At 32.2% G+C, this 18,881-nt stretch overlaps 1 protein-coding gene across 7 annotated transcripts in view; it reads right to left on the bottom strand.

The window, feature by feature from the left end:
- Positions 1-539: 539 nt before the first annotated feature.
- The window catches only part of FAM126B (family with sequence similarity 126 member B), an 80,543-nt gene continuing 62,201 nt past the window's right edge, over positions 540-18,881 (bottom strand). For 6 of the 7 annotated variants that reach the window (XM_031958358.1, XM_031958351.1, XM_031958353.1 and 3 more), the window contains 6 exons: positions 17,803-17,898; positions 14,778-14,894; positions 14,184-14,271; positions 11,124-11,283; positions 10,121-10,288; positions 540-5,989 (listed from right to left, as the gene is read on the bottom strand). In XM_031958358.1, the coding sequence (XP_031814218.1) occupies positions 5,388-5,989; positions 10,121-10,288; positions 11,124-11,283; positions 14,184-14,271; positions 14,778-14,894; positions 17,803-17,898 (1,231 nt within the window). In that variant the 3' untranslated portion in view covers positions 540-5,387. The remainder of the gene's footprint in view (positions 5,990-10,120; positions 10,289-11,123; positions 11,284-14,183; positions 14,272-14,777; positions 14,895-17,802; positions 17,899-18,881) is intronic. The other variant, XM_031958359.1, reaches the window with a different exon arrangement.

The raw sequence follows: 18,881 nt of genomic DNA, 5'->3' as shown, positions 1-18,881 counted from the left end.
TATTTGGTCTGTAAATTTCTTTGGTAAAATTAATGAAATCAGGGAAGACAAAAAGGCAACATAGGACTAAAAATCTACAAACAATGCAACTCAGAATGAAATCAGTCTTTTAGTAGAGAATCAAGTAGTCAATTAAGTTTTTTTTGGGAAAAATGATTTATGATAGTTTCCTACATTGAAACAATAAAAAAAAATTAGGCATTCTCACTGCTATTGTCCACGTTACACTTATTTCTACATACCATTCTTTTTATAAGTCATATTCAACATCATAGTAGTGTACCTTCAAGAATTCATTTATATAACAACTGTAAACGGTACCAATACATTTTTTCAAATTAAGAAGCAAAAAAACTTTACTCACATTTCCAGCTCTATACTACTTATTATTTCATACAAATCAGCTTTTCAAACTGTGACAATGCTAGTTTTACAGTTTTTTCCAAGCTAATTCACTACTAAACAGTACTGTGGAAGTAGTATATCTCTAAAATAAAAACGCTGTCTGGTTCAAAATGAATTCTACCAAATTGGGGGGGGGGGGGGGGGGGGGGGGGGGGGGGGGAGGGGCCGGGGAAAGGTGGACTCTTTAATTCTAGTGACTCAGAATGATCATTCATCTGTTACTCATTTTCTTGAACATGCAAATCTATCATTAAGATGATAATTTTGGCAAAGGCTAACTATACCAATTTTGATGACTAAGATTTCATTAGCATCATTAACCCAATTTTACTATTCTGTAATCTGACAAATTCTACAGAGAATTTGAGCACTTTGTTTTATGAAATAATTTTTTAGAGAACATGTATCTTTAAGGCAAACCATAAATTAATCATTACAAAGGCTTGTCAAATGATTTTTTAATACTCTGAAACATAAAACAATCAACTATCTTGAAAGATGAAAAATAATTTATATATAGACTGTTTAACATGGCCTTAAAATAAAAAAGGATCTAAAGCTTATATGGAATTTCCTGATTCACTCAATAGCTCTGACTTAGAACATATACTTTTCCCCTCCAATAAAATGCAGAAATAAAATACTGATCTTCAAATATGCAAAACACACATATTGACATTTTGGGGCAGAGTTGGGACAATAGTTGCCACTATTCAGCAGAAGGCTACTATCCTTTAATCCTAAAATGTTTTTTTTCTATTTACAAATGAAGATGGGAGAGAATTCACTGAAGGAAGTGGATTGTTAAACATACTCAAAGTACACATACAAACTTCAAGTGGTGGGGAAAAGAAAATACTATTTCATTCTAATATTCATAAAATAGTGCAAATTAAACAAATTAGAAATTTTTTCATTCTTGTTTTCCTAATGTCATTAATCAGATAATTAATTTTAAAGTTAACAAGTAGAATTTGAGAATTCAGATTAGAAATGTTAAACTTATGCATCTGAAACTACTGCAACTACAAGACACTTAATAAGGTATTTACTTATTATGATATGATGACTATTACAATAAAGAAGCAGAAGATTTACAATAAATATAACTTTCCATTCATGCCAGGAAATTTGACCTGTATTAATAATGTAATATTAAGTATAATCTCTAAACATTATTAAAAAAAAAAAAAAAAAAAAAAAAAAAGACTGGAGCAGAAACTTCAGTACTTTAATTCTAATTTGCAATATTCAATTAAAATTGTAATTACTTTACTACATTGATATTTTAGTAAAATTTGAGTAACAAAAATATTAAGTCATTGCAGTGGGAGTTACTTTGCCTTTAAATAAAGCCTCAGAAAAATTATCAAATACGGAAGCATATCAATAAAATGTGGTAGAAATTATGACATAATATATTAATACTACCTTATGTGTACAAAGAAACCTACATTTCCAGCACTTGTGTGTATGTAGTATTCAACCACTGGAAAAAAATGGTTTAATCTACATTTTACTTGCATATATCTTTTCCTTTAAATGCTTTACCAAATAACAGAATAAAAGACTGAAGGGATCAGAGTGCTTGATGCTATATACTACATGTACTGTAAAAGAATAGTTAGTGCCTAGTATAGGCACTATAAAGACAAGAATCCTAGATTTAGTCCTAGTTTCCACCAGCTGTGTGGCACTGGACAAGCCACTTTATGTCTCTGAGCTTCAGCTTTCCCATCTATAATGGGAGGGAAGGGGTTGGACTAAATGATCTTCAAAGTTCTTCTAGCTCCAAAATCCCATGATTCTACAATACACATGTAGAATAGCGTAAGCTAAGGAAAAACAACAGCTTCAAATTAAAATCTCCCTACTACCAACAAAGAGCAGCTTATTTAAAAAAATTTTTTTAATAATTTATTCCTCAAAGGCAACTTTTCATTTTATACTTTATTTTGCTTCTCATCAAGTTCCTTTTTAGTGAAAGACCTGTTTTAACCTGGGCTTAAAATAAGCTGCTCTAACCCTATAAATATTTCCTATCCCTTCAGGCACTTTGCCAAATCATGATCTAATATGGGCAACCATCAATGAAAACCTACTTTATTATAGACAACTGGCATTTCATTCCTTAATAGCTTTACTATAGATGGCTCAATTCTGATTTTGGTGACACATTTAAGGTTAGGTTTGTTATAATTATCTGTAAGACACTTTATGGAAATTATGAATAGCCAGTCTAAAATGAATTAATTTTTATGACAAAAATACATGAATAAAGATTTCCAAATGCTTATATCCCAATTATGGTGTATACAAAAAGGCATTACTTCAAGAAAAAAGTGCCAACAAATAAACCAAACAATCATATAAAAACCTACACCGGAAGCCATAAGGCATTTTCCTAAACTGACAACTCAATGATAATGCCATTTTATTATTTTTTTAACTACTATTAACAACTTGGATATTTATTTTTAACTCAATAAAATGTTTCAAAAATAGAATCTAATTGTAGTAAATAAAAGGACATAATGAAAACACAACTGTTCATCAAAATTATGATGTTCTGATGGGTATAATAAGTATGCATGTGTACACTGAGTATAGATATATCTCCAAAGTATAAATAATATTTTTCAAAACCAAGTTTATATATACATCTTGTACTTTGAGCAAGAAAAAAGGGGGACTTTGAAGTTTTGAACTATTTATTATTTCAGACTCCTATTTATACTTGTAATTTTGTGCTTGAAGACACTTAACAAATGTTTGTGGAATCACTGAATTTTACAAAAGACAAATCTTTTGCTCTTTTAAAAATAAATGTCTTCTGCAAAACAGTTACTCATTACTTCCAGTAATCTACAAGTGATCCTCTCCTTTTATACATGAAATTTTAATATGGTCAAAATTCTGCCTTCTCATTTATTTAAGATGTCTTTCATTTCTATGGTATTTTTATGGACCAATTTAAAAAAAAATATATTGTGCCTGTCTAAAATGTGAGATAGTTACACACATACATCTATGCATGTACATATGCAAATGTGTATATATAAAATCTCTACCTTACTTCTGGGTTTTGCCAGTGGTATAGGTATCTTTGATTCACTGATCTACATATGAACTGAAAATATGACAACGTCATCTTGAAATAAGAATCTAATTGTTCTAGTAATTGAAAATCTTTCCCATCAAAATTAAAAGATTCTTTTTATTTTAAAAAATGAAGAATTAAGGGCCTTTTCTGGCATTCATGTTTATCAAATTTCAATAAAATTTCAATTTCTAGAATTTTTCTTACAACTTTTTTGAATTTTAAGAGAAAAATCTATTTTCTACGAATTCCCCAAAACATTTTTTCCACAATAACCATGAAAAATGCCTAAAAAAAACCTGCATAACATTAGCACTGATCTGTGTTATAGGAAGATAACTTATGTGATTCCAAGACAGCAGAGTGACAGACACTGTTCTCTGTGAGCATGTGTATATGCGTTTATTTTCCAAAGGCAGCATATTTCCTTCTATTTTAATTAGCAAAGCCAAAAGACTCAGGGAAGCTATGTAGTATCTAAAATGATTTTTCAATCAAATCAGAATTTCAAAAGATACACTTTTGTAGCTTCTTGCACAATTTCTAAAAGCTAGTCATACATTTAATGTCAGGCTCAATGACATGATTTTAAAATTTTCAAAAGGATGCGGAAAACACTTTCAAATCGATGTTGAACATGTTCACATACTGTAGTAAACTGATGAATAAAAAGGTAGTGTGGTCCTATTAGCAGAAAACATTTCAATATTCCCTAGTAGGAAATTGTTTTCTAAAAATGTATCATACTGAATCTTCAGTGATTCCCCCAAGCAAGTTATCTTACGTACCTCCATGAAGCATATAATTTTAGGATTAGATTTCTTAATCCAAAATATGTCACTGAATGAGAGGGCTTCACTAATTAACGGTATCACTGAAAATGAGCTGATAAATTTCTCTGTTTACTTGAAGATATACTTATTTGAATCAGTCATCAACAACTCATAAACTGTTCATCATGTCTAAGAAATAGGATACCCCGTCTGGATTCTTGGACTTGTTTATTGTATCAAATTTTAACCAATAGACAGAATAACCCTATATGTCCTGGTGGGAAAAAGGGAAGACATTATATTAAATTTGGCTATAAAGCCAATAAAAGTGCATTACCATTTGTACAATAAACTTAAGAGTCTTCTCTGTAATGGAGACGATTAAAACTTGGTTTGAATGTTTCAGTGACTAAATGTTTTAACATTTAAGAGTAAAAGAGTTGGGGAAAAGAGCTATCCTCATTTTAATGAAAAAGTGCAGCAGAGCTAGGGAGCACATCTGATCTATTTCCACCCATCTCCTTTCCCCAAACTTCTTAAAAATTTAAAAAAAAAGAAAGAAAGAAAGAAACAAAAGATTGCACAAACTCAGAGAAGTCCCAAGTCATAGTAGAATCTCTGAGGCACTCCTGGTTTTGAGGGAAAAAAAACAAACATACAATCCAGTAGTTTTCATAGTTCTGTGCATTGAGAAAACCCGTTTTCTATTTCTTAACAAAGCCAAAGAATCATTTCATAGGGATCACATACACCATTTCCTCTAATGTCTCTGCAGTCTCACAGTGTTGAAATGGGACCGATCAGCCTACGATGAATTGCACATCACCCAAGGAGAAAGGAAGGCATGAAAAAGGCATACATTTTATACTGCTTCACAAACACATTTTTGGGGGGGAGAGAGGGAGGATTGGGAAGTAGAGAGGAAGAATAGGAAGGGAAAGAAAATCTTATTGCTGTTTCAGTACAAAATACAGTATGATGATACCTAAACCAAATAAAATCTGATTACAATGGTCAGTAGTTTCAGACTGTGGGATGAAGTTTCTTCTTGCACAATGAAATGTTTGATTTTAAAAGATAAGCAAAAGAAGAAAGCAGAGCTGTCAAAACTACACCTGTGATATCAGCTGCATATTGAAACTTGGGGAGCGAGACTGCTTAGTTAGGGGGGCTCCCGGACTGAGAAGATCTTTACCTTCCCCAGCTTGACCTAGCCGGTCTTCCTGTAGACTGATAGTTGAAAATCGATTGACATTGCTACCTGCTAAATTAGTAACTCCCTCAGTGCCAACCCCAATGCTTGTACTGGCTTGACTGCCATTCACATAGTCAAATGATTTACTTGAGGAAGCACTGGCCGTCCGGATCAAACTCAAGCTATTAGCTTTTGGCACCACCTGGCCAGCAGGTAAGCTCAGGTGTTTCTTCATCGGGGTCAACTCAATGGAATCTACACTAATATCAGCTGGTTGGTGTGTGTACTGCTTACGAACTACGGACTCTCGAGGGCTCTCGATGCATTTGGTACCAGAAGCTGTTTCTTTATCCTTGGCTGAACGCCCACTTGCTACTTTCCTTAAGCTTCCCCTCTGAGAGGAGGATGATGGTTTGGTCCCAACTGGCTGACTGCTGAGGGAAGCCCCTGATGAAAATCCTTCATCTGCATCATTCAGGTTCACAGACTCCTCTCCTCCATTTACACCCTCAGCACCTAAAAAACAAATCAGATAGACTCAGCACAAACTAAGTTAATGGAAGGAGCAGTTGTGATTAGCATCACAACAGACCTCATCTGTCATGAAGTTCTGTCTGTTGTATACTGATGACTGTGCCAAACAATATTCCTGATAAACACCCTATTCCACACTGATTTCCAATATGTCAGCATCCTGTTTTCTGCATTATTCTAATGTGCAATAATCCCATTAATATCCTTCTGCAGATATTTCAACTACCTCTTATTAAAAATAAAGTCAAAAATTGAACACCACAAGTAAATTTAGGCTCCATTCAACTTTCCTGTAGTATAGACTGTTGACACAAAACAATTCAGCACATAAACCTTCAGCTTAAGATAACTTTGCCTTTAGACATTACCTGATGAAGTCAGTAGTCTTAGATTTTTTGCACTATTTGACAAAAAAATCAAATGTAATGAAAACCCTTCTGAAAACTCTTGTATATGAAATCATTAATAGATTTGAAAAAAATGTTTGCCACCTGAAAAAGATCTAATTCTATTAAATTACATGGAAGCTTTTTCCATGTATCATTTCAATTTTAAATGCCTCTTTTGCGTAAAATATTTTACTTAATCTACAACCCAGTAGAACATAGTAGTGACATAGGTGAACCTTTTAACATAGAACTATCTAGCCTTTCACTTACAAACACAAAATTTCACAATCCTGTCAATAATATCTACTTTTCAAAACAGCTTCCAAAATTTAATTAAAATTCTACAATTTAAAGAAATTAGAACTTAAAAGCTAAAAAAATTAAATTTTTCCATAGCTATAAACTATTCAACTAATGAATTCAGTATCAAGTTTCTCTCTTTTACATGAGAACCCAAGTATCAAAACATACGAAAAAAATTCTTGAGCTTTATCATGAAGAAAAAAGTAGATTTCATCTTTTAGAAGCAATTTTTTTTTTTTTTAATCATGACTATTCCAACAACTTTCCCTCTTTCTGGGACTGAAAGGGGAAGAGAAAAGGAAGAATTTCAGACAATTCCATTTTTTTTTTTTTTTTTTTTTTTAGAAATATAACCAATATTGTAAAAATCATTACTCCAAAGGCAAACCTTTAAAAGGATCTTTCTTTATTATATATATATATACACACATATTTATTATTATTATTATATATGCAAGCCTTTTTATTTATTATCTTTCAAGTGCTGAATGTTTTGCTAGGGAGTTATTTTTTATACAGTTCCCCAAACACCAAGAAAATTTAACTTGAATCTATGAAAAATAAATATTTTTACATAAGAAACAATATCCATCAAGGCAATTTTTAAACAGTTACATGAAACATATTAAGATAGGTAATTAAATTCTTTTCTTTAATATATTCCCTTAAAAAAAAAGCTAAAAACAAAAGAAATGCCTGATTTTCAAAGGTGCTGGGAAAAAATGATAATCAAGCTACTCTTAAAACAAAAACATCTTATTTGGCAACCGACAGAAGTTGGTGACCATAGAAATGGTCATCATGCAAAAGCCTTCTTTATGACAGTGAATATGGAAAAATAGTTGCAGCCACTTCTTCTCAAACTCTTTCTTCAAAGAAAAAGTTCATAATGTACACTAGGATAAGAATATCAAACTCTATAAATACACATTATATCACATTATAATCATTTAAGAAAAACAGCAAAGTATCCATAGAAAATACTTATAAGTATTGAGTATATAAATATAAAGAGTAACAAGGGCACAAAATAACATTAGAAGTATCCATTTAATCAAGAGAGGAAATCAAGATACTTGGTGCTTGCTTTGGATTACCGCTACATGCAGATTAGATGCTCAAGCAGGTCAGCAACATTAAAGATGACGATGGTAGAAAGGTAGTGCATGCAAAAAGGAATCAGTGGATCTCAAATACCCAGAAATGTTAGTTTCATTATAGTGGAGGAGTATTGCAGTAGACATTCAAATTCATTTAAGGTATTAATTCTTGCTATACTGATGACTTTAAGAACATCTTCAAAAGTTAGTTTCTTCATACTGCGTAGTAAAATTCTTAAATTTGAGCTCCCTGTCATCTTCTCTCTGCTTTTCAACATATAAGCAACACAATTCAAATATGTGAAATCCAATTTTAGTGTCATGATTGAAGTTTCCCCAAAGAGCACTGAATAAAGAAGCAAAGGATGTGAGTGAGTCTGATTTTTTTTCTCCCTTCCCTAAGTTATAAAAATATTAACAAAATGGATTAGGGCAAAGAATATACAAAAAGGAATACTGCTGATTACTGTCGTATTTCCCTCTCCAATTTATGCCTCCATTTTTTATTTTAAACTTACAAATATGAGAAGTCTATGAACTAAGAAAAACTGTATATATTTATGGAAAAAATACTTTTCCTAGCTATATCCAAAAAATATAATTATTAACAATTATAGGAAATACGAAAATTGGCTATATATTTCTGATCCTTTTTCAGGATCTTTTAACTTTTGCTGAATTAAATAAAAGCTCGAATTTCCTAATCTCAAAACTTTCTGCTTCATTACCTTTCTAATTAACAAGGTACTAATAAACTTAGAATAAAAATAGCAATTGATAGAGAAAGCCAAACAAGTTCATCCAACCTTTCTTTTATACCAGAGTGTCAAGAAGTAGGGTTTTGTCCACTTTAAGCAAATAATATATTTGACATTTATTTATATATTCATTTTCTTTTGCCTATGTAAGATAAATGGCTCCAGGGAATAATGTTAAATTGTGTAAAACTTCTGGAATGGGAAGATTGCATCTTTCATAACCATTTAAGATGGGTCTCAAAAAGTAACAACAATGTCTCCAGATTCTTCAGAGTCATGCACATGCAACACTGAGAAAAATGAAGACCACTTTGGCCAAATGGCTAGGAATTAAAAAGTAGCTTCAGATTCTTACTGAGCATGCTCAAATTCCAGATGCACCAAGGAGCAGGAGTCCTCCTAAAATATACTTCTAAAACGGAAATTAACTGACCCTTACAACTTAAATAACATATTCTAATGTCAATTTACTTTAGTACACCAACGAATCAATGCAGTTTCCACAGTAGCAACACATTAAATTGGCAAGGAACTCTTAAGTTTATTTGTACTCTTCTTCTAGAGAGCAATTCCTGGGAGATGACAATAAAGAATAGCTAGCAAATTCTTTCCTATTAGGAAGAAGTTGAGATCTTCAACAGTGAAAATACCACAGAAACATTCTCAGAGTGAAGGTACAACTACATTAAATAAAAGTTGCTACTTTTATAGCTAAACTCCCAAGAATACATTTTCACTTCAGTGCTGAAAGTGAAATACGAAAAAATTAATGAGAAGCTGGAAATCCATTTCAATGCATACATGATTTTAAGTTCCAACATAGCTCATGATCCAAACTATCTTAGTGAGCATTACAAAGTCATCCACAGACACTAAAATAAGTATTGCGTTCTGCTTCAGAACTGGAGATTGAATTGAGAATCACATTTATTGAGTAAAATTGGTGGTTAAAGTCATTGGAAGCATGGCAACTTGATCTATTCAAATACTGAAGTGACTCAATATCAATAAAGGTTCTGCAATTAAACTGGGGTAAATCTGTTCTTGGATCAATGAAAGTGGAAACAAGTCAGACAATTCCACTTCAGTTCTCTTTTCTGATTAAAGATGATAGATCTGTGTTTTGAAGCAGTCTTCACAAGTTCTTTAAGTATCAATTCCTGAAGATTTGAAATCTAAACAAGTTTAAACTGGCAATCAGGGCTCGTGTTCATTGGATGCATTTTTCCTTAATGTTAAAGTACACATGCTCAGTAATTAAAACATCCCAAGCTTTTGCACACCTCTTGAAGATGGCTGCTTGCTTTGTTATTAGCCATGCCAAGCTGTTCTTTAACCACACAGGGATGCAAACTCCAGGCCAGCACACATGATAACAAAAGGTTGTACCTGACCTGGTGCTAGGCATAAAGGGAAGTGTGTGTATTGCAAAGAGAAGCTAATACACCCTGGGAGAGTGGAAACACACACTAGAATGGAAAGATGCTCTGCTTGGGGATAGGGAGCCAGGATCCTTCTCCAGCAACTGCCTCACTGACTTCTGCCTCCTCATCTCTGTCCTACCCTCTGTTGTGGCTGCTGCCAAGGTGGGCTCCGGCGAGCCATGCTCAGGGGTCCTGCGCATCAGCACCTCCCCCTCTTGCACACGTTTGATCCCTAGGTCTGTGGAGCCGTGTTGGATCGGGGAGCCAGGAATACTCGAGTCAGCCTCGTTTGAGAAGTCAAAGCCATCTGGGATTCAACATATAAAGTTTTAGTGCTTTTGTGCTCTTCTATAACTTTCTGAGCATTTTGACCCAGGCAGATTAAAGAAGTTTATGTGGATATGGTATTAAAAAACAAAAAAATACTATCCATATACAATTATATGTGTGTACAATGACATACATACGCAAGAAGGCAGATGAAAAATGTGAGGGCCGGCAAATGAATAGGATAGAGAAGTGAAAAAAAGATCATTAAAATGGCAATAATGAGCTCCTACAACAAGGCTAAGCCAGCTTGATTATACAAGTACTATGTCCATGAGAGAACTGTTGCAAACAAACTCACAGTAAAATCAAACATAAAAATCTAAAAACAGAACAAATCTTTCTTGGGAAATTGCTTGTTTTATATTTTTGTTTCAACCAGTTAGAGTTTTGTTTTGCATTTTTTTGCTTTTTAATTAAAATGTTCATACATGCACAAATTGAAATTAATGAAAATAGGAATATTAAATGAAAACATTTCCTCTATATTATTGTTAGAGTTTTTAAATAAGCAAAGATGAAAATTTTAAGTCTCTTGTCTTTCTGTACGCTCTATTTTATACTTCATCTTATTTGAAATATTTTCTAAAGAAATACCATCATAAGGAAAATCTTAAAAAAAAAAACAAAACACTAGAAGAGCTATGGACATTTTAAATCCCATTTCCATCACTAACAGTATCTAATCAAACTTTTTCTGGATTAACTGTGCAACATATGCTAATGCCATATAGGAGTAATATAAATTTTTTATTATAACAGAGCAATAATCTATTTACAATGATGGAATTACTGACTGCTTGCTAAACTCTCACCTTCTCGCCTCCATCGATGGCGACGAATTGAAGCAGTTGTGATTGCAGTCCGAGAAATTCTTGGCACTGTGGGTGTAACCTCTACTTTAAGTACTTTCTGACCTTCTTGTGAAGAATCAGGAGCATCAAATGGTAATGAATTCTTCATGGCATTAGCAACCTAAAATAGCAGGATGATAACAAATTTCATAAGCAATTACCCTATTATATTATCCTTATATGACACTTCATAACTTTCAACAAGTAGAATGTCAAATTATAAAATGATCAAGATTTACTATTAATAAACCCTAGCAAAATTGATGTGATTAGAACCAATAAAGCACACATTTTTATTCCCAAATTTCACAGATCAACTAAACATCCAAACACCTTAATAGAGGCTATAGTTAAGTGAACAAGTTCAAAAGAAGCAGAAAAATTAGGACAAATTTTAGATTATCTTAAAAATGTTTTCTGTGAAAAAATACTCTAAATAACTATTGATAAGAGTAAAGCAAATTAATACAACTCTGATGGTACCATTTCATACCTCTCAGATTGGCTAAGATGACAGAAAAAGATAACGAACAATGTTGGAGGGGATGTGGAAAACTGGGACACAGCATTATTGGTGGAGTTGTGAATTGAACCAACCATTTTGAACAGCAATTTGAAACTATGCTCAAAGGGCTATCTGCACATACTCTCTGATCCAACAGTGTCTCAAAGGGAAAAGGACCTACAAGTGCAAAAATGTTTGTAACAATTTTGTTTTGTTTTGTTTGGTAGTGGCAAGGAATTGAAAATTGAGAAGATGCTCATCAATTGGGGAATACCTGAATAAGTTATGGTATATGAATGTAATGAAATACTATTGTTCTATAACAAATGAAGAGCAAGCAGGCTGATTGCAGAAAAACTTGGAAAGACGTGCATAAACTGATGCTAAGTGAAGTGAGTAAGAACCAAGAGAACAGCAACAAGATCATGTGGTGATCAACTGTGATGGATTTGACTCTTCAGCAAGGAGGTAGTTCAAGGCAATTCTAATACATTTGTGATAGAAAGAGTCCTCTCATCCAAAGAGAAAATTATGAAGACTGAATGTGAATTGAAGCATTTTCACTTTGTTGTTTGCTTGTTCTTTTCTTTTAATCTGATTTTCTTAAGCAGCATGAAGAATATACAAATATATTTAAAAGAATTGCATATGTTTACCCTACATTGGATTGTTTGCTGTCTATGGGAGAAAATGGGGGAAAAGGAGAAAAATTTGAAACACAGTTTTCAATATTCACTTTTGCGTGTATTTAGAAAAATAAAAAAAGCAAACTGACTTGATAAGGCAGAATTCAGGAAAGGAGATTACTAATATCTGGAAGTACTTTTCATTTCATCACTCAACTGAAATGGCTTTCTCCAGTTACCAAAAACCTGTCAAATCTGATGCAAGTTTATCAGCCCTTATTCTTCTAGTACTCTCTGCAGCATCTGATGCTCTTTTATAATTCTCTCTTCTCTGACATTTTTAATATGCATTATTCTCAACTGGTTCATTTTCTTCTTATGTGACTGCTTTTCAGTTTCTATCTCTATCATATGCTTTTACTTGTTGATGTACCCTACAGATTTGACTGAATTGAACACTCTTGTCCCCTCTCTCTATATTCTCATTTGAAATGAACTCATAGTTTTAAATTCCTTAACTAGTTAGGCATCACCAAGTTGCCCAGTGGACATTTCAAATGGGATACCTCTCTGATATCTCAAACTCAAAACAGATGTCATTATCTTTCCCCTCAAGTCTAATTACCTATTCCATTTCTTTCTGATAAAGTCACCAAAACCAAGTCAAAGTTCATTCTTTCAGGTTTGTATTTTAGTGTAATCATAGATTCCTTACTCCCCTTCACTCCACATATCTAAGCAGGTGCCAAATTTTTGCCATTTTTACCTCCACAATATCTTGCATCAACCCCTTTTCACTATTCACACAACCACTATCTTAGTTCAAGTCTTTATGACCCAAATCTGAAAATTATTGCAATCGTCTTCAGTTTGTCTCCTTGATTCAAGTTTTTCCTGACTTCATTTTTTCTTTTGCATATAGCTGCCAAAAGTATTTTCCTTAAGCAAAGGTTCAATTACAGTACATCCCTACTCAGAAAACTACTACAGTGTTCCCTTTTGTTTGTAGAATCAAATGTAAGCTACTCTTGGCTCTTCACGCTTGGCTCCAATTTAACATTCCACCCCAGATATATTCCATCCCAGATATTACTTCTTACACATAACATTTCATCTCCGAAAACAAAACAAAACAACATTTCATCTCCTGTATCCAGGCCTTTGTACTGACCCCCAGTCCTAGATTTTTTTTTCCCCCATTCTCAAAGAATCCTTTAGTTTCTTTAAGATTTAGTTTAAACATTATCTTTTAGATGAAGCTTGTCTAGATCTTGTGGTAGCGCTTTTTCTTCCTAAACTGCTTTGTATTTAATTTGTTTTCCATTAAATGAGAATTTTTTAAAGCCAGGAACTGTTTTATGCCTTTCTTTGTATCTCCAATGCTCAGTTCAGTGCCTGGAATGTAATAAATGATTAATAAATGTTTCCTAACTCTGACCAAATAATAACTTGCATTTATTTATGTAGAACTCTATAGTTTACGTTGAACTTTTCTTACAAATGCCCTGTGAAGTGGGTAGTACAAATATTTTCCCCCAAAAAATCAAAGGCTCAACAAGAAGCAAAATGACTTTCTAATGTCACAGTGCTTTTAGGCATCCAGAGTTAAGATTCAAACCCAGGTCACCTTCTTCAAATCCAGCATGTTATGCACTACGTCATTTGTTTCCAATACATTTGATACTTTAACCTCGTCATATTTAACTTTCTTCATCTTAAACACTAGTCTAAAAGATCAGGATATTTATTAATAGTTATTTTGGATAATAATGTTCACTAGAATCAAACATCATAGATAAAAATGTACAGGTCTCATGTTGCATATATTGTTACTTATGTAAAGATTATTGGGTACCATACAATTTCCATCTCTGTTAACTTCTGCCTTACCAGTAATGGCTGAGAAAAAAGTTCTAGTTGGGCTCTGTAAATAATATCATCCAGTACTTCTTGGCCAAGATCCCACTGTCCATTATATCTACCAAGGAAACATAAAACATCAATTTACAATATTATATGAATCTTAAGTAAATTTTTAAAATAGTTAAGGATCTCAAATTCTTTTGTTCCTAATTTCACTTCAAATTATAACTTAAGAAAATACAAAAAGTTAAATGCTAATGCTTCCTTATATAAAGGTTTCTGGTGAAAGAGTATATAAACTGTTCTAGTGGCTGACTACTGCATGACATCCACGGTAAACTAGGTAACGATTAATTCTTAGTGCAGGTATATACTAACAATTTCTAGTTAGGAGAAACTGCCATTATACAACTGTCAATACTGATTATTAAATAGCTTTTTAGCTACCCTCAAAGCATCCCATAACTAAAATAAAGGATTACTAAAATCAGAAAGACAAGATAATTAAAATGTACTATGAAACAAAGGACAATAAAGACATGTCAATACAAGAAAAGAAAAACATAAAAAATTTCCAAGGTTCAGTAAGAACTCATTTAATTTTAAATTCTACCTACTTACATGGCATAATAGACCCCTGTCAGAAGCTGCACCATAAATTCAGGATCCAATACTATTCGGCCACAGGGTTCTTTCCAGTGTTTTTCATTTTGCCGTGGAAAACCACTCACGCAAAGCCTAGAAGACAGTGTTTACCTTGTATTACCCCTAGAAGCATTAAAATAGCTACTTAACTTTCTGGCCCATGATTTAAATTTAACACAATAACTATTTTAGGTACCTTAAAGTGTAATAAAAACTTACCATATTAAATGTTGAAAAACCAAACTGGAAATGTAAGTGATAGATACAAAAGGCAAATCCTAAGAATTTTCAATTTACCTGAAAATGGTATTTCAGGATGTTTTATCACTAGAGTTCAGAAAACTTGGGAGAACAATTCCAAATTTTATATATGAAAATCAGTCTCAGTTCATGACTATTTTGCACAATTACATGAAAATAAACATTAAGCTATAAATAAAACTGAACACTGAGTAGGTTAAAGCTATTAATTTGTAAGCAAGATTTTGTTGAATGTTAGGGGAGTCATTTAAAAATGACACATTAAAAATAAACATTTTTAAATGACCCATTTTTATAAATTGCAAAACAGAAATTTGACTTTAAACAGCTCTAGTTTTTAGTTATTTTATCTGAAGCATAATCTCAAATGTTACTGTGTAGCAAAAAAAAGTAGGATAATAAAGGGTTATTTCTCTTGTGAGCCTCCAAATATGTAAAATATTCTTGAAATTCTACTTGGGATTAGACTAGTAAACTACTTTCCTGAAATATCCCTTTCTAAGAGATATAACTATCATTATCTAAACAAAAACAAAATGTTCTTACATTTCATTCGAAACTTTAACAATACTTATTACTTTTAAGTATTACTTTTTAAAATTCCTAAAGACTTAAGTAAAAGTACCAAATTAAAATTTGGACTTGTATATGTAGTTACCAATTTAATCATTTAAATAATCACATACTATTTCTACCAGTTTAGAACTATCAGGATTAGCAGCAGACCTTTGTTAAAATCATGATGTTAAACACTTCATATTTAAACAAAGCCAAATTGCTCACATTTAACATTTGTCTTCTACAGTACTGGATAAACTTCAAATTAAAATTTCTTAGTATTATAAATATTTAGTTGATTACTTGGAGATGGGCTAAAGTAGCCCAGATATGTTTCCCTTATTGAGCCAAAAAGCAAAAAAAAAAAAAAAAAAAAAAAATTATTTTTATATATATATAAAATGTTTACTATATTTCAGGGATATAAAAATGTTAGTGATACTGAAAGAGTTCCTCAAAAAAGGTTACTAGTATTAGAATTATGCTGCCAGATGGTGACATAATTATAATTAGTCTCTTCCTAAGCTTAGTTGTTAATGACTTTATCCAAATTAAAGTATTGGTAATAAATACTAAAAGCTAAACTTGCTGAAGCAATATACTTTTAAAAACAACAGAAAACACTTTTAATTATATTCTGTGAACTTTTTTTTTTTAAAGAAATATTTAACCTTGGACAATATTTGGGTATGTAAATACCTGTATATCTGGGAGATCATAAAACTTCAAACAAAATAATAAAAAACTGTAAATGTTTGACTGCTTAGCATCTCTCAGTCTGTCCCCTGCTTGACATATTCTCACTCCATGCTGAGAACACAATGTATCAAATTTCAGAATAATGCAGAGAATCAATGTGAAGCAGAGATAGGTTCTCCATATACTACTGGTTTGTTTTCTTCCATAGGCAGGACGGACCTCATTTTAGTTGAAAAGTTGTTTTTTTTCCCCCCCTTTTCATCTTTAGCTAGATAAGAATAAATACAAAGGCAGAATATGAACTCAGATTTTGGGGATATTCAGGCTAACTCTTTATCCACCTGGCCATGGTTGCTATCCTGAGCCACAAAAGTGTAAATTAGTAAAGTCAGTGGCAATCTCACTAAAAGTTTTGAAAGGATAATTTGTTCCTTGGATTACAACAACAGAAAATATCAACATTTAACTGCTAATTTATTGTTCAATTGCAGAATTTATTAATCTAGAAAGCAACAGTAAAGAGTAGGTATACTTTTATAGATGGATGGTGGAATTATTAGATTGTGAGATACATATATAGATCTAAATGTGGGCTGGGAAAACTGTGGTGGTGTAATAGTAAATGGAGTGAACAGGGAATCAAAAAATCACAGACCAAGTGCTTAAGAAAATTACTCTGGGACATTTTCTCCTTTAAACATATTAAAACATAACATTTTTGTTAAAAATTTGTAGGCTTCATTTAATAGTTTCACTTTAGAATATCTTCCAGATAATATAACAATTATCTTTCTTGGATTGCACTACAAGAGGGCAATGAGGAATTTATCAAAAGACTTACGAGATATTTTAATATAGTTTAGTAACATATTTTTTATGCTACAATACTATATAATTATATATTACATATGCTATGTATTTAAATATATATATATATACACACACACACACACACATCATATATAATATGCTTATATTTGAAGGGAAAAAAAATTATTTACTATCCAACATCTCCTGAAACAAATTATACATGGTTTTATAAACTATTATCCATGGAGTGTGATTTTTGTTGTTGAGTCATTTCAGACATGTTCCGCTCATCATGATCCCATTTGGGGTTTTTTGGGCAAATATATTGGAGAAGTCTGTTATTTCCTTCTCTAGCTCATTTTACAGATGAGGAAATTAAGACAAAAAGGGTTAAGACAAAAAGTGACTACCAAGAGTCACACAGCTAGTAAGTGTCTTGAGGCTGCATTTGAGCATATGAAGATGAGTCTTCTTGATTCCAAGTCTGTGTTCTGTAGACTGTGCCACTTAGTTGCCATGGGGCAATTAGGCACATCATTAAATTATCCCTTAAGAAGAATTATATCTGATTTTTTAATTTGTTACATAGCTTGGCAACATTTTTGCTTCCTAAATAACTGAAGAAATATTTCTATTACATAAAGGTTAATAATCAATTTTCCCCACTGCTTACCTGGAGCCCATGCGGCACAGTGCCTGATAAGAGGAGGCAGGCATATAAACAATAGCCGAGTTGTAGCAGAGCATGAGAAAACTCAAAACCTCAAACCTAATGAAAACAAAAGGAATATTAAGGAAGAAAAAGGTTTACAGTATTCTTATCCTTTTCAAAAATTCTGAACTTAGCACAAAATGAGCATTTCCTTATAAAAAATAGAAAAGAGAATTGCACATGAAATGGTTAATCTCTATTATGGTGTATTGATTTTTTTCTTTTTTAAGGATATAATTCAACATGAAGCTTTTAGCATTTTCCAGCATATCTGTATTTTCTTTTATCTTTCCTTCTATTTTCTTCTGTGCATTAAAAAATGTTTTAATGACCCTCTCTTCCTTCTGTTTTTGGCAAGCCAATCTGTAACTCCCATTAAAGTAACATTCTTAAGAATTTTTTTTTTTATTAAATAATTTATCCTTGTGCCTACCGCCATGATGTGGAAAATAACTTCAAAATTATCTTTTTGTTTCACCATTATTACATCTCTACATATTTGGGGATTTTCATTTTAATAAAAATAGCAATCAAACTACTAATGTTAGTCTGAGTGTATTTCTTCCCACTCTTCATTCACTGGAAACAAATTCTAAATCTCAGACCTTATACAAATGATGGAGCTATAGAAAATCTCCATATTAATATTACTATATTGAGAGAAAATTTGTGAGGGAAAGTACCTAAGAAGCCATAGGATACTCAAGGGAGAATCATTATCAGCAATTGCAGATCCAAAGAGTCAGATGAGAGGGTTGATAATTTGGAAAGCACACAACAAGTATGTAATAGATATTTGTTGAGTTTACTGGATTTCACTCACATCTCTCTGAAATGCCAGCTCCCAGTATTCCCAAACTTCACAAATGGACTGTTTTATTAGGAATAACAAACAATTTATAGGCTAAATAATGGCTGTTATGGCATAGTGATATTGTACTTTTAGACAAATTCATAATAACTTCTTTGTATTTTCCCTTTCCACAAGATTTAGGCTGACAATACCAACTATTTTGTAAGACATATTTAAGTTTTGAGGT

This window comes from Sarcophilus harrisii, chromosome 3 (genome assembly GCF_902635505.1).
Source record: "Sarcophilus harrisii chromosome 3, mSarHar1.11, whole genome shotgun sequence".
Taxonomy (NCBI): Eukaryota; Metazoa; Chordata; class Mammalia; order Dasyuromorphia; family Dasyuridae; genus Sarcophilus; species Sarcophilus harrisii.
Note: the sequence above shows the minus strand (reverse complement) of the source record. Positions and strands in the feature narration are given on the sequence as shown.